This window comes from Pelmatolapia mariae, linkage group LG8, assembly GCF_036321145.2.
Source record: "Pelmatolapia mariae isolate MD_Pm_ZW linkage group LG8, Pm_UMD_F_2, whole genome shotgun sequence".
Lineage (NCBI taxonomy): Eukaryota > Metazoa > Chordata > Actinopteri > Cichliformes > Cichlidae > Pelmatolapia > Pelmatolapia mariae.
The window spans coordinates 29,519,372-29,533,600 of NC_086234.1; the positions used below are offsets into that span (position 1 = coordinate 29,519,372).

General features: G+C 39.3%; 1 protein-coding gene across 6 annotated transcripts in view; it reads right to left on the reverse strand.

Annotated features, from left to right (window-relative positions):
• The window catches only part of LOC134632897 (ryanodine receptor 2-like), a 274,812-nt gene that overhangs the window by 18,547 nt on the left and 242,036 nt on the right, over positions 1 to 14,229 (reverse strand). For all 6 annotated transcript variants that reach the window (XM_063481767.1, XM_063481763.1, XM_063481765.1 and 3 more), the window contains 10 exons: positions 13,523 to 13,729; positions 13,128 to 13,430; positions 12,006 to 12,076; positions 11,295 to 11,445; positions 11,092 to 11,178; positions 9,289 to 9,555; positions 8,199 to 8,329; positions 5,314 to 5,356; positions 4,927 to 5,060; positions 242 to 302 (listed from right to left, as the gene is read on the reverse strand). In XM_063481767.1, the coding sequence (XP_063337837.1) occupies positions 242 to 302; positions 4,927 to 5,060; positions 5,314 to 5,356; positions 8,199 to 8,329; positions 9,289 to 9,555; positions 11,092 to 11,178; positions 11,295 to 11,445; positions 12,006 to 12,076; positions 13,128 to 13,430; positions 13,523 to 13,729 (1,455 nt within the window). The remainder of the gene's footprint in view (positions 1 to 241; positions 303 to 4,926; positions 5,061 to 5,313; positions 5,357 to 8,198; positions 8,330 to 9,288; positions 9,556 to 11,091; positions 11,179 to 11,294; positions 11,446 to 12,005; positions 12,077 to 13,127; positions 13,431 to 13,522; positions 13,730 to 14,229) is intronic.

Genomic DNA, 14,229 nt, shown 5'->3' on the forward strand with positions numbered 1-14,229 from the left:
TAATGTTATGGGCCGATACAACAAGTCATATGATGCCATTACTGCTATTGATGTTAAATGCCATAAGCAACTTTAAAACATTTTAAACAGGAACTAACTAGAAAAAAAGTTGAGGTAAACTAAAAATGTCCCTGTGAAATTACTCTGATATAAAAAAAAGACAAAAGAGCTTAAGAACTTCTGCAGGGAATCCACATGATGGAGCCAGACATCGCTGTCCTGAGTGATTCTGATTGCTTACATTGTCTGTGAACACAACCCCCAGCTTCCAGATCTGGTACTTGACATCAACAGAGTTCAACCTGTGAACATAGTGAGAAGACACAGAGTCTTTTTACATGTACATTAAATAGTAACAGTTTTCATGTTTTGATGAAAACGTGAACAGAAATGGTTTAAATGAAAGAGGCTCTCTGTTATCAGAACTGAAGATATCTTAGCTCCTTTACCTGGTATAAGCACTTTGAAAACATATGTGAATGTGACAGGATCATGTCTTGTTCAGTGTTCAGATAAACAATACTGTAGTTCTGTTTACATGATTGTAGCTGCTATTCTTTGTTGCAGAAAATGTCTTATTAATCCAAATCCCCATAGAGGATGACCCCATGGAACCATTACTTTATTAAAGTCACTGTCAGCCAGACTGACAGATGCAGGAAATCTCCTTTGTGTTCTTCTCTGAAGTTTGAGCTCTACGTGAGCTTTAAATGCTGAAGTAGAGTAGAAAAGGGCTATGTAACCAACAGTTTACAATTTAAAATCCTCCACTAAATACCATTAAAATGCACACCTACAACCTGGTACAAGAAATATTTTTCCCTGTACAGTACAGTTTTAAACTTCATAACAACTGTATGGTGGGTCATTTGGACAGTGATGGTAGGTAAGGGCATGGCCACTTTAAATGACAGGTGACTGGCCTGTAAGTCAGCTGTAACTGATCATTATTCGATTACCTAAGTGGCAAACTGCATTTTTAAATGGAATTACAAAAATAGCAATAAAATAATCTGATCTAATAATTAAAAAGAAATTTAAAAAATTCTGTGCTAGACTAATGAGCACAGCTTGAGTCTTCTACCAAAACTTAAACTCTACTAAGGTTTGTGGTAGACAATTTACTGTAAATTGCACTAAATTTAACACTGAAACACACTTTTTTTTCTATGACTGGTATGTGTGTGATAGTTGCTGCTTGGAGGGTGTGCTTATTTGGAATAAGAAGGGGAGTGTGTAACTGGCACGGAAAGTCAATGAAATTAATTTTACTTTAATCTGCTGACAGACTAAATTGATTTTCACATCTTATTATGTTGTGGGACAGTAGTCTTAAACGTTTAATTAGATCTATTTTAAATTTCAGAGCTCTAATATGCCACTGTGCCTTAGAAATAAACAGCCGCGCCAACAGTGCCCTTCAAATGAAATAATTAGCCTAACCTGTCACTAGCCTCAGACAGGTTTTTTGCAACATTTTCAACATCTGTAACTCCCATAAGTCCTGAACCATTTCAAATGAAAGACTTTCAATGGTTCCTGAAAACAGTGACTCTGTGCTTGTCAGTGATTTTAGGGTCATTACAGTAATCCCAGGCACAGTGTTGCAGCAACCCCAAAAAGAAGGTTGGAGGTTTCTTTGAGAGAAGAGAGAGTTAGTGAGTGTGATGGAGCCCTACAGAGAACACACACACACACAGCCATGTTTTTATAGTTTTGTTTTTGTTTTTTGCTCTTTTGTTTTCTGTGTTATTTGCCAAAATTTGGATGTGGCGCCTGCCTGGGCTTATAGTAATGAGCCTTATATCACTGAAAAAGCACAGAGTTGATGCTTTCAGGAACCGTTTGAATTTTTCAATTGTGCCAGTCGTTTGGGAGTTGTGGTAATTTGACCTAAAAGTTTGACCAAAAAATAGTTAACTTTAATTTAAATGTTTATTTTAACACTCGGTGTGCTAAGCCCCAAGACTAACCATTTTCTGCAGCATTAATCTCCTGGTTTGTAAAAATGTTGCATTTTACTGTTATATTTTTATGTTCTTTATAGATTTTAATCACCAATTTATCACCATCCTCTAATCAGAATATGAATCAGAAATACTTTATTAATCCTGAAGGAAATTATAGGTTACAGCAGGCAGCACGCTAATGTCGCATGCGCACTTACAAAGGAACCCTCTGACCAAACTTTACACAAACATCACATTGGGAAGACGTGTCAGAGAGGTAGGCTGATAGGAAAAGACAACGAAAATACATAACATGAGGTGAGAGGAGGAGAAAAAAAACTCCACTCAGACTGAGCTCCTAATGGGAGAACAGTTTGATAACAGAAAACACACCCCAGCACAAAAAGCACATGTCTGTCAATACACCATAGAAACAGGCGACAGGGGTGAGAGAGAGCCGGTGTAGACAGCGCATCCGGTCCTGCAGCATGTCTGCGCTGGTCCGACCCGCCATCTGCCCCGGGGGGGGGGACAGGCATCGAAGGCGTTTGAAAAGGGAGGGGGGATGAGTGTAACTACCCTTTTGAAGTAGGTGACACTCATAGGGATCATTTTGTGCCAAATAAGAGTTACTTGGCCCAGAAAACACATATTTACGTGAGCAAAGAAAGTTCATAATATCCAACAGAATGCAACTTACAATGGTGACTTATGCTATGAATCTAACCTGTTCTGGAGCAGGTTGTGTTCCAGATTAGAGACCAGCAGTTATAAAATCACTATGTACTAACTAATCAGTTATCCAGAAAATAGTGCCACCATATGTGGAACATCCCTCTGAGGGATCTTCTGTCTTTCCCTGATGAGCATCAAAAAAAGAAACAAAGATTCTAAAACAAACCCATTTTTGATCATTTTTCCCCTGTTGGCTGTAATTTATTAAGTTATTTTGTTATTTAAACATTAACATATGATCCTTAAATGGACACCTATTTGTATTTTTTGACCTTATATCAAATATGCACGTAGTCTAAGCCTATGTTTTACTTTTTTTTTTACATTTTTTTGCTTGCTCATGAATTATTAAACACCAAAGCTGCAGTGGAAAGGATAAAAACTCGTAATAATTAATTTAATCAAATACTTGATTAAAATCCATCATAATCCCTGTCTTAATGATAGAGTTGCAATATTGATGAGCTGACAATTGGCATTTTTCCAAGCTTCAAATGAGCTAGACTTTTTAATTTAGTAGCTATCTTCCAATCTTACTGACCAAAGTGCTTACACACTTCTAATACTATATTACTCTGCAGTGTCTCCTTTCACACATACTCATACTGCTGTTGCTTTCAGCCATATTACATGTTTTAATTCTTTGTACAGTACTTTTGAAATTTGCTCACTTCCTGATGCTTTTTTTTCCCCCATATTTGTCACCTTTGCATGTTTTAGGTCATCAAACAAAGTTTAACATTAGACAAAGTCAACCTGAGCAAAAATAAAATGCAGTTTTAAATGATGATCTCATTTATTAAGAGAAAGAAATCTGTCCAAATCCTGTGTGAAAAAGTAACTGCCCCTAAACTTTTTGTTAGTTGTTTAACCAGCAGCAAGAATTGCAACCAGGCATTTGCTTATTGCTTATTGTGTCTTTCATATCGCCATGGAGGAATTTTCGCTCCTTTTTCTTTGCACAGTTGTTTTAATTCAGCCATATTTGGGGGTTTTGGAGAATGAACAAGATACTTACAGTCATCCCAAAGGATCTTAACAGGATTTATGCCTGGATCTTACAGTGAAAATGATGGTAGTTTAACTTGACTTTGAAAAGGGAGTGCCTTGGATTGTTTTGATATTTAACCCTGTACCTTGCAAATAGAAGGGGGTTGAATCCAGGAAGTGTTCCTTCTTGAAACCAATCGGGATTTAAGTGAAGATTTTTAGTAAGCTCCAAAGACATTTGGAGGTGAAAATGTTGAGCTGGTGTGTTTTGGCTTACTGACCTAAAGGATAACTTGAGTGCGCTTAAGCTTCGGGGAACAAACTCATGGCTGGATATTCTCCAGTCATTTTGCAGGGTGAAGACAAAGTTATCTGCTGAGCTGTGTAAAGTGTGTCAGCTTTTGTTTCGCTCCCTTTGACGAACTGGCTCTTACGACATTTAGCAATTATGAATGGTGTGTTGGGAAGTCATTTTTTATTCTGTTCTTCAAAAAACATAATATAATCGAAATGCCGGCACACGCTATTCCTTTTTTGTTATTTTTGTCTTCACTTTTTTCCAACTTCCTGTCATCAGAATGTCTGCCCCCACCTTTCTTTCACATAAATGCATGATCCTAGCCTTTCTATGTGATTGGCCGCATGGTGTGCCCATCAAAATAATGTCCCGCCCCTGCCTGCATGGATTCTCAGCAGGGCTAAGCAGGAGTGACTAATGATTCATCTCTCGTTTGCGAACAACACGTCTCCAACAACACACTCATGAACAAATAATTTCATTATTTGGGTAGCCAAGTAATAATGTCACTACTCGTTACATAGAAAGATATTATTATAAACATTAGCCGCACCTACTATTAAGCTTAATGAGCTAGCGGTGATCGCATTAGCATCTCTTATCAACAACTAACCCTGAAGGTATGCAAAATTCAATTTTGCTCATTCAGCTAGTAAAAGAACTGACATTAAGTAGACAGGTCACAATCATCACAGTGTTATAAACAGTTTAAATGAACTATTTAACATTGTCATGATGTGTAAAATCTTTTTTAAAACAAATGAGCTTGTGCCTCTTCTGCAGTTTCAGGAGCAAATCCGCTGAGCTATCCTGTCATCGGATTGGAACTATCCTAATAAGACGGCAGTGCCCCCACACTGACATTGTTCCTGTAGTCAGACTTTTCTCCCCCATAACATCTCTCTCTCACACACATAAACTCTATTACTTGCACACTACACACAGACTACTCACACTGCAGCAAGCGAACTGTCTTTCCTGGGTTTTCTCTTTTTGTGAGCATCACTGAAGTCCAGAGCAGCTTTGTCCAGTCCCAGCAGCTCACTGATTCGGTCATGGCCATAAAACTCCCCATATTTATCCATCACCTAAGAAAGAGCAGGACTTCTTAAACAGATGCTTTCCACTTTTTCATTTCCCAAAACAGTATTCTATCTAGAAAACCTTAAACTACACAGGGAAAGATCACACCAATGTGGCAGGACTGTAGTTTAACAGAATGAGCTACCCAGTACAACCAGTGTCCTCAAAGACTTGCCATTTGTACAAGTTCAAATTGGAATTTAGGAAAACATTTTTAAAATATTTTTATCCAGTAAAACAAAACAAAAAAAACCTTACCTTTCTCTTCACAAATTTATCCCAGTAGTTATTGGGGAAAGATCTGAAAGTCAAAAGACAAAGTTACTGATGGGTCTGTCTGGCACAGACCCACTGCTGGAACGAGACAATTCTACTACAACAGCAAAATCAAGACGCAAGTCACCAAAGTTCTTTGTGTTACTCGTGCACGAGGGAGGCCCGACTGAAGTCGAGTGTTGTTCCGCCCACTTGACCTCCGTCGGCCTCTCAGCCAGGTTCCCTGTAGCGCTCCTTTTATTGTGGTTACATGAAGATGCATAGGTTCATTAACATATGACATCTTACATAGGCGTACATGTGAACAAAGAGCACCAGTCTGTGCATAGTGTGTGTGTGTGTGTGTGTGTTCCTGTGAAGACTCCCTAAGCTGGTGCTAGTAGCGCAGCGGTCCACCTAAACAAAGGGCTCTTATACTTAACCAGATACAGAGTAGGTGTCCTCCTATACCATAAATCAGTAAGAGAAGGTGTGACCTCTCTCATGACCTTAAGATGTGTGTGTATGCCAGAACACTCTGAAAGACACACAGAGTCATTACAGACTACTAAGGATCAAACCTCTATCAATCTACAAACAATATTATACTTCTAAGAATATATGGTTATATATTTCTAAGCATAAATGACAATCCACAATATAAACCTAACAGTTACTCTCTCTTTCACATTTACGCTCAGTTCTTTCTTCACCACAACAGACCGGTACAGCATCCGCATCACCGGAGCCGCAGCACCAATCCATCTGTCGATCTCCTGCTCCCCTCTCCCCTCACTCGTGAACAAGACACCGAGATACTTAAACTCCTTAACATGGGGCAGAAACTCGTCCCAGAACCAGAGTGGGCACTCCTGCCTTTTCCGGCTGAGCACCATGGCCTAAGACTTGGAGGTGCTGATTCTAATTCCTGACGCATCATACTTGGTTGTGAACCACTCCATTGTGAGTTGCTAGCCACCACCTGATGAAGCCAACTGAACCACATCATCTGCAAAAAGCAGAGACAATATTCTTAGGCTGCTTAATTGGAACCCTTCCGCCACTTGGGTATGCCTAGAAGTTCTGTCCATAAAAATTATGGATAGAATCAGTGACAAAGGGCAGCCCTGGTGGAGTCCAACACTCACTGGGAATGAGTCTGATTTATTGCCGGCTATAGGGACAACGCTCTTGCGACAGTTGTATAAAGATCGAATGGCTCGTAACAACGGGCCAGATGCCCCATACTCCCGAAGCAAATTCTGCTCCAAAGGACATGGTTGAAGGCCTTCTCCGAGTCCACAAAAAACATGTAGACTGGTTAAGCAAACTCCCATCCACCCTCAAGTATCCTTGAGAGGGTTAAGAGCTTTTCCAGTATTCTGCCACCAGGATGAAAATCACATTGTTCCTCCTGTATCCAAGGATCGACTAACAGATGGACTCTTCTATCCAGTAGCCCGGCATAGACTTTACCAGGGAGGCTGAGGAGTGTGATCCCCCTATAGTTGGAGCACACTTAACTGCCTCTGTGACCTCACCCCCAGTGATGGACGAGTCGTCCCCTTTGTCCCCAGACTCTGCTTCTTTGAAAGACTAACAGTGGGATAAAGGAGGTCCTGGAAGTATTCCTTCCACCGCCCAACAATATCCTCAGTCGAAGTCAGCAGTGCTCTACCTGCACTATGCACAGTGCAGGTAGAGCACCGCTTTCCCCTCCTGAGTCGCCTGATGGTTTGCCTGAATCTCTTCGAGGCAGTCTGAAAGTCATTTGCGGCATGGCCTCTCCGAATCCTACGTACCACACGGTATAAAGAGAGGTATACTGTACTACGTCATTTTAAAGAATAACAACTCAGAGGCCATCATGGCATTCATGATCTGGATGAGAAACTTTAAAGTCTGGAAGTTATCAGAACATTGCAGATGTCGCCAAATCTACCTGAGACTGACTGAAGCTCTGGTCATGCTACACATGAAAAGGAGAGCTGATGTTGCAACCTTCCAAGCCCTAGTCCAGTCATTGAGGAAAACTTACTAATGTGACTCTCAAATGTTTGATGGAAAATCTACTTGAAAAGGGATTTAGTTTAGTACAGAAACACAGACAGGAAGGTAGCAACTGTTTGCTCTTCCTAAAAGGAAGACTGTGTGCTATGACTGCTTACAGTGTGTTTTTAACTTTAATTGTTTTTGGTCATTTCCAGCACAATCATGGTGAGAGTTGATTCACATTGCATTGTTGGTCTCTGCAAGGATTGTAACTGATTCTGATTGATGCAGGAAACACTGGCAGGATTAGATCTTTGGCCTCATTGGTTTTGTGCTTACTTCCAATATTTTATACTGGGGTAAAATGACTCTAATTGGGTTCATATATAAATACAACACAAATAACGTTTGCTTAAATTGAATGAAAACTAGGTGATATGAGAATCAAATGATGGTAAACAAGCTGTGAATAACATGGAGTATATTTGGGATAAAAGCTGCAAGTTGCATTAAAGAAAAGTATTGATTTTTGTTTCCAAAATATGCAATTTAATTGCAACTTTGCAAACATAATAAAAGTCTTCTTTTTAGATGAGATTAAATAATGACTATTAATTCATTGACTATAAATATGGGTTGCTAATATTATTATTATGCTATTATATTTGTTTCTTGCAGTAAATTATTCTCAGGGTGCCCACTGACCCCAATCACCACTGGATGTATGTTAAATATGGCAGAAGGTTGAGGGTTAATAGGCTGTCTACAAACTATATCTTCTATTTCTTTATACATGCAGCAGTCACTTGTTTTCGTGAATGAAAATAGTCTGTATAACAAACAACAGTTTGATATACACATGCACACTCTGGTGTAGGGACAGAGGGTCTACTTACTGGGTGTTGATTACCAGTCTGTCCCACTGTCCTTTGATGTCATCTTCTGATGGCTGCTCTGTTATATAAAGGCCATCAAATTCCAGCTTCCTAGCGACCTCCTTTTCACGTTTAAAGATCACCAGTGGCACCTATATAATGCACACAAAAAGTGGAGAAATGCAGATGTCAATGGGTTCTAGACTTAAGACTAACTGTAAATGATTGAAACTCTTAACTCTTAGTAACTGCCCTTATATTGAAATACATGTCAGTTTGTCCAGTTTCACATTTCTACACAGAGATTTGACCATAATTAAAACTTCAGACAGATTTAAAGTGAGCAATAATAATGTCTGAGTCTTATGTCACTTGCAAAATATAACTGAGGATTTTGCAAAAACTGCTTTTTGCAAACAGGTAGCTACAAAGTAGTATTAGGGCCACATTAAAAAAAACTTCTCACTTCATTATAAAGAATACAGTGGTTTAAAAAAACAGGAGCAATATAATATTTTTGCATGTGACACAGTAAGAGTAGCTTCATTAACACATGGATCAGTCAGGAACTGATGGTAAATAATGTTTTCTGTTCTCCTACAGGTTGACTGTTTTACATACTGTATTTCAGATTTACAGGACAGACTTGATTGTAATGAAGCAGTCCTTCTGAATAAATCTCTGATGGCACACAGGATTCCTTTGTTTCAAACATACTGATTCATCTAAAGCTGCCTCATGCCATTTTGTTTCCAAAAAGATGCACAGGTGTAAAGCCTGAGTACTTGCTCTATTAGTTTAGTCAGTATGTTACTACTACTATGTTAACTTGCTCAAGAGGTCTGCTCATTTGTGATTTAATAATTTGCATTGATCTTGGTAGAATGGATTGACCTTTATTGAAATGACCAGACTACATCTTTGTCCATAAATGTAATGTTAGTAGATTACCCATAGACCTTTCCAGTGCTTTTTTGTGTGGCATTGCACAAATTTGACCGAGTGGCGTAAGATTTAACAACAAACTCTGTGGTTGTTAATGGCAAATACTAAATTGCGGATTCTAACATTTTGCACTCATTTCTGTTGTATGTCACAGTGAATATCCTACCTTAAGACAGTAGTATCCAATGATGCAGAAGAAGGAGATGACCGTGTGCAGGACAGCAAGGATCCGTAACATGGGCTCCATGTAGCCACTGCTCTCTTCCAGGACAAAACGAACGGTGACAGGCTTCTGGGGCATGCTGGTCTGATCCATCACCTCTTCCTTTGCATCCACAGTTGCCCCACCTAGTGGATCCCACTGAATGCTGCTCTCTGAATGGCTGGTGTGCACAACTTCCCTCTCCTCAGTCACTGATGAGGATGTCGAAACCTGGAAGGGAAGATTTTAGTCTAGTTATGTAAGCAAATAAAACAATAACAAAACAAACTAAAATAACATCAGTATCAGCTATTAGTCCAAAATTTAGTTTTAATTTTTATGACTGACTTGTCCTGAACCCCAACTTCAGGCTCTATAGCAGGGGTGGGCAACTCCAGACCTCAAGGGCCGGTGTCCTGCAGGTTTTAGATGTGTCCTTGGATCCATCACAGCTGATTTAAATGGCTAAATAACCTCCTCAGCATGTCTTGAAGCTCTCCAGAGGCCTGGTAATGAACTAATCCTTTGATTCAGGTGTGTTGACCCAGCGTGACATCTAAAACCTGCAGGACACCGGCCCTCGAGGCCTGTAGTTGCCCACCCCGGCTCTATAGGTTGTAACATAAAGATTCTAAACCAAGCTATAAACACAGCAAAGACTGAGTCTGAGTCTTCTGAAGCAACATACAATGTACTGGCATACTAATTATTAACAATATATTAAATGATCTGTGATTTGCATTTGCACAAATTTGTACCAGTTTTGTCCTTATTCGTAATCTAGCACAGCAATGAAAATTTTTTTCCTAACCCTTGGATTTCCCTTGGAAAAAAAAATGTTTTGCCCCCAAAACGCATATATTTGAATGATTACTTTTAAAAATCATAAACATACAATGACTGTTATTTAAAATATTGACTATTATTTGACTGGACAAATCTTTGATCAAGACTAGGCCTCAATATGGTGTGTGTGTGTGAGCTAGTTTATAAACTAGTTTAGAAACTAGAACCGTGCATCCATCCATCCTCTTCCACGTGTCCTTATTAGAGTCACACGGGGGCTGGAGCCTATACCAACTGCCATAGGGAAAGAGGCAGGGTACACCTTGGACAGTTCACCAGTCAGAGCTACCACATATAGAGCGACAACCATTCGCACTCACATTCACACGTTTGGGCAATTCAGAATCATCAGCTAACCTAACCCCAATAACAAGAACCATTAAATCCCAAACTGCTAGCTGGCACACTCCATCTCACTGCCTTTTTATTCGCCATGTCGATGTAGCAAAGTCACTTTGAAGATGGAAACTGGTCGCAGACCTGGTCTCTTCTTTAAAGAATTCACTGCAGAGGCAATAAGTTGGTAAGTTCATTGTAAATGGTTACAATGATATGTTCTTCCCATGGTTTCCAACCACTGTTTTCCCTACTGAGACTGCAGGATAAACAACAACAAACAACTTTCTCATTTTACTCAGTGCAAATAGAAGAACACTGATTAATGAGAAGTACAATGAGTGTATTAGTTAGCTCTTTAAAACCTGCACTCACTCCTACTCTAACTCAGGCAAGCGTAAGACTTTGCACTGCAAAGGCCCATAAAACAAAACAAATTTTCAAGTGTCCATAAGCAGTAAAATCCCTTGTATCATGTGCCTTCAATAATTGCACTGTTTAATTTGAAACCATTGCATGCAGCACCACGCTCTGTAGAAGAAGACGTGTAGAATGTAATCACAAGAACATCCTTGGTACTGTTACCTTATAGAACAGAAGGATAAAGTTTATTGCAAAGGCAACAAACAGAGCCAACATCCTCATGTTGTAAAAGTTTCTGGCGAAGTAGTTCTGTAGGAGAAACCAAAAGATGAGCAAAAAAAGTGTTTTGTTAAAGATATGGATTGAGATGTTGTATAATAATAAGAAGAAGAAGAAGACAAAGAAAAAGAATAAGTTGGCCATACCAGCAGTTTCCTCTGGTAGGCAATGATCTTCTTTAAGAAAGCTGACTCCTGAACATCAGGTTCGTCAGACTTTGAGGTGTGATGCCTCCTCATTTTTGGTTTCATTGTCTCGTTCTTTGACTGTTTCTCTTGTTTCTCTACATCATCACTTCTGAAACCATAAGCCAACAGAGATATTTTTAAAATGACATTACTGTTTCACTGTGGTTTTATTCATTTACTGTCCTTTTAGGTTTTTGGAGTTTAAAATGAATGGACTAATGCTTGTTATACACTATAAAGCAGCGCTCCCCAATCTTTTTTGTGCCACGGACCGGTTTATGTCCGACAATATTTTCACGGATCGGCCTTTAAGGCATCGCGGATAAATCCTGTACCGGTACCAAAAAAACAAGAAGATTTATTCATAGCACACGGGAAAAGACTCAGGGAAACCGAGTTAATGATTAAAAAATAACGATAAAAACCCTGAAAACCATAAATTTAACACCCGAGTCTCAACTCTCGCGGCCTGGTACCAAACGATTCACGGACCAGTATCGGTCCGTAGCCTGGGGGTTGGGGACCGCTGCTATAAAGCATTCTTTAATGCTGTTTGATGTGATTATTTCACTAAAAAAGAAACACCGTCAGGTCCTAAATGAATTAGTGAAAATGCATGCATGCATTTATGCAATTCAAACATCCAGTTCCAAAAATATGTTTACGTACTCAGATGTTTTTTGAGGTTCACATTTACTCTCTAGTTTTGATTCCATCTCCTCTGAGGCAGAGCTCTTTGACTGAAACAGAAAAATGAACAGTTAGACAAATAATATCCGCAGCCACATTTAGTCACTTTTGTGGCTGATGGCATGCTTGTACTGTTACTGTTGTAAAACGTCAGTATTTCTATGTTGAAATGGGCAGAATCTAGTCAGAGCAGTCAGTGAATGTAAGTTGTGCAACATTTGAATCAAAATCTTAAGACATTCGATCATTTGATCAAAGCTCACGGACACATTAGCTGATTGTGAAATTGTTATCTTTTACCATTCAAAATCAGTGAGAGCTATGATCCATTTTAAACAGCTCAAGATAAACCTCCATGAAAGTGAGCAGTAAAGTTTCCACCATGTGGAAGTTAACATTTCAGTGGCTATCAAACTAGCTAAAAGCACATGTTTCTGAGCGGATGGAGAAAGTAGAACAGAAATATGTAAAGTCGACAGACTTTAACCATTTTCCCAAAAATTACAGTATCCAACTGTATTATATTAGAGTCATCTATGTATAAAATGAAAATGTATTTGTTGATGATTGTTTAAACATGTTGTTTCACCATGTCCCAAACACCAAATACGAGGACTGAGGTCCCAAATATCTTGTTTATTAGATCTGTCCTTCTGCATCATAGAAAATGTAATACATAGTTGTCTACCATAGGTTATCACTGTAATCTCTGCCAGAAATCAGTTGGCAAAGGCCAATACTAAACTTACAAAGCAGTCTATTTATTTTAATAATAGATATGGGAGATTGACAGTCGACTGCAGGGATGCTGAGACATCGATGCCTGGGTATTCAGATTTGTTAAACACTGGTATATCATAGAGCAGTGAAATCCTTTCATTGGAATATTCAAAGGTAGAAATTTAGTCCAATTAATCTAAATTTATTCCAGATTTAGTCCAATTAATCAAGGCCCTGGTATATGTCACCAAAACCTTTAAAAGAAAGAATACTCACGGCCGAGGGGTAAAAAGCAAAGAAAGGAGAAAAGAAAAAAGTGGAGGGGAAAAAGCAGAGCCTCCCACTTGTGTCATGAAAGAAAGTAAGAAAGAAAGAAATCACCTGATGTCTCCATCTGACTTCAGGTTGGGGTGCTGTAGATGGAGTTGGAAGGGGAACCGGGGAGTTGAGAAGTTCAGTAAAGCTGGCGTTGGGGTTATGGGGGGTGATTTTGTACTGGCCCCCTTCCCTTCTTAAGTCCAGACCAAAAATGTCTGACAGCAGCTCTGTCTCACTGGTATTGACTGTCAGGTCAGCCAAGTCTTCCCCGGTGGAGCTGTGATCAGATCTTTTCTCCCTGTTCTCCCCTTCACCGCGCACCTCGTCCTGAGTGGGGTCTGGCATATTGGCCAACAGCTCTGACACCTAGGGGCAGAGGCATTTTAGCTATTAGCAAACAGCTATTACTTTATCTAGACTGTTCTTTATTTTATTATTTTAAAAAAATCTGTAATAACCTTTATGGTCTTGGCCCCCTCCACCAGGTTTTCTCCAATGAAAGTGTTGTAGAAGATTCTGCAAAATCCTCGAGCCACATTGAATGCCACATGGAGGAGGCCCAACAACACCGACCAGTAGGTGGAGACCAGGGTGGTTACCATGTCCTTCACAGTCATGTTCTTTATCTTCTTCATTTGCTTCTTTAAGCTCTTCATGGACAGTACCTGAAACCAAAGCAAAGTTACTGGTGAACTGTGTGTTCAGTAGTATTACTGTAGACATTGTCAAGAAAGGTGAGACTGAAAGAAACTGAAGTCCCCCTGGCTTCTCTCTTATTACATCTGAGAGAGGGTAAACGGTCTTAGCACCAAATTTACATGTGATTTTGCTGATAGTTAATCATGCTTAATGGCTTAATATTGATCAGAATATAATCAAGTTTAACCAATACAATGAATCAGAAGATAGAATCAATCTACTAACAGATTTTGTATGAAGTGGCTAGTCCAAGGATGTGTGTGCATGTATGTATGTAAGAAGGAGGGAGGGGGAAGTGAATGAAACTCTAACAAGACAATGATGTTAGAAAATGTATGATATTGATATGGCATTAGTAAAAGAAAAAGAAAAGTAATTGAAGCTATGGCTTGGCTAATTTGGGTTGAAAGTGAACATTCAGTAAATGTGTAGATGTCACGGTTCTGGGTCATTTTGACCCAGCATT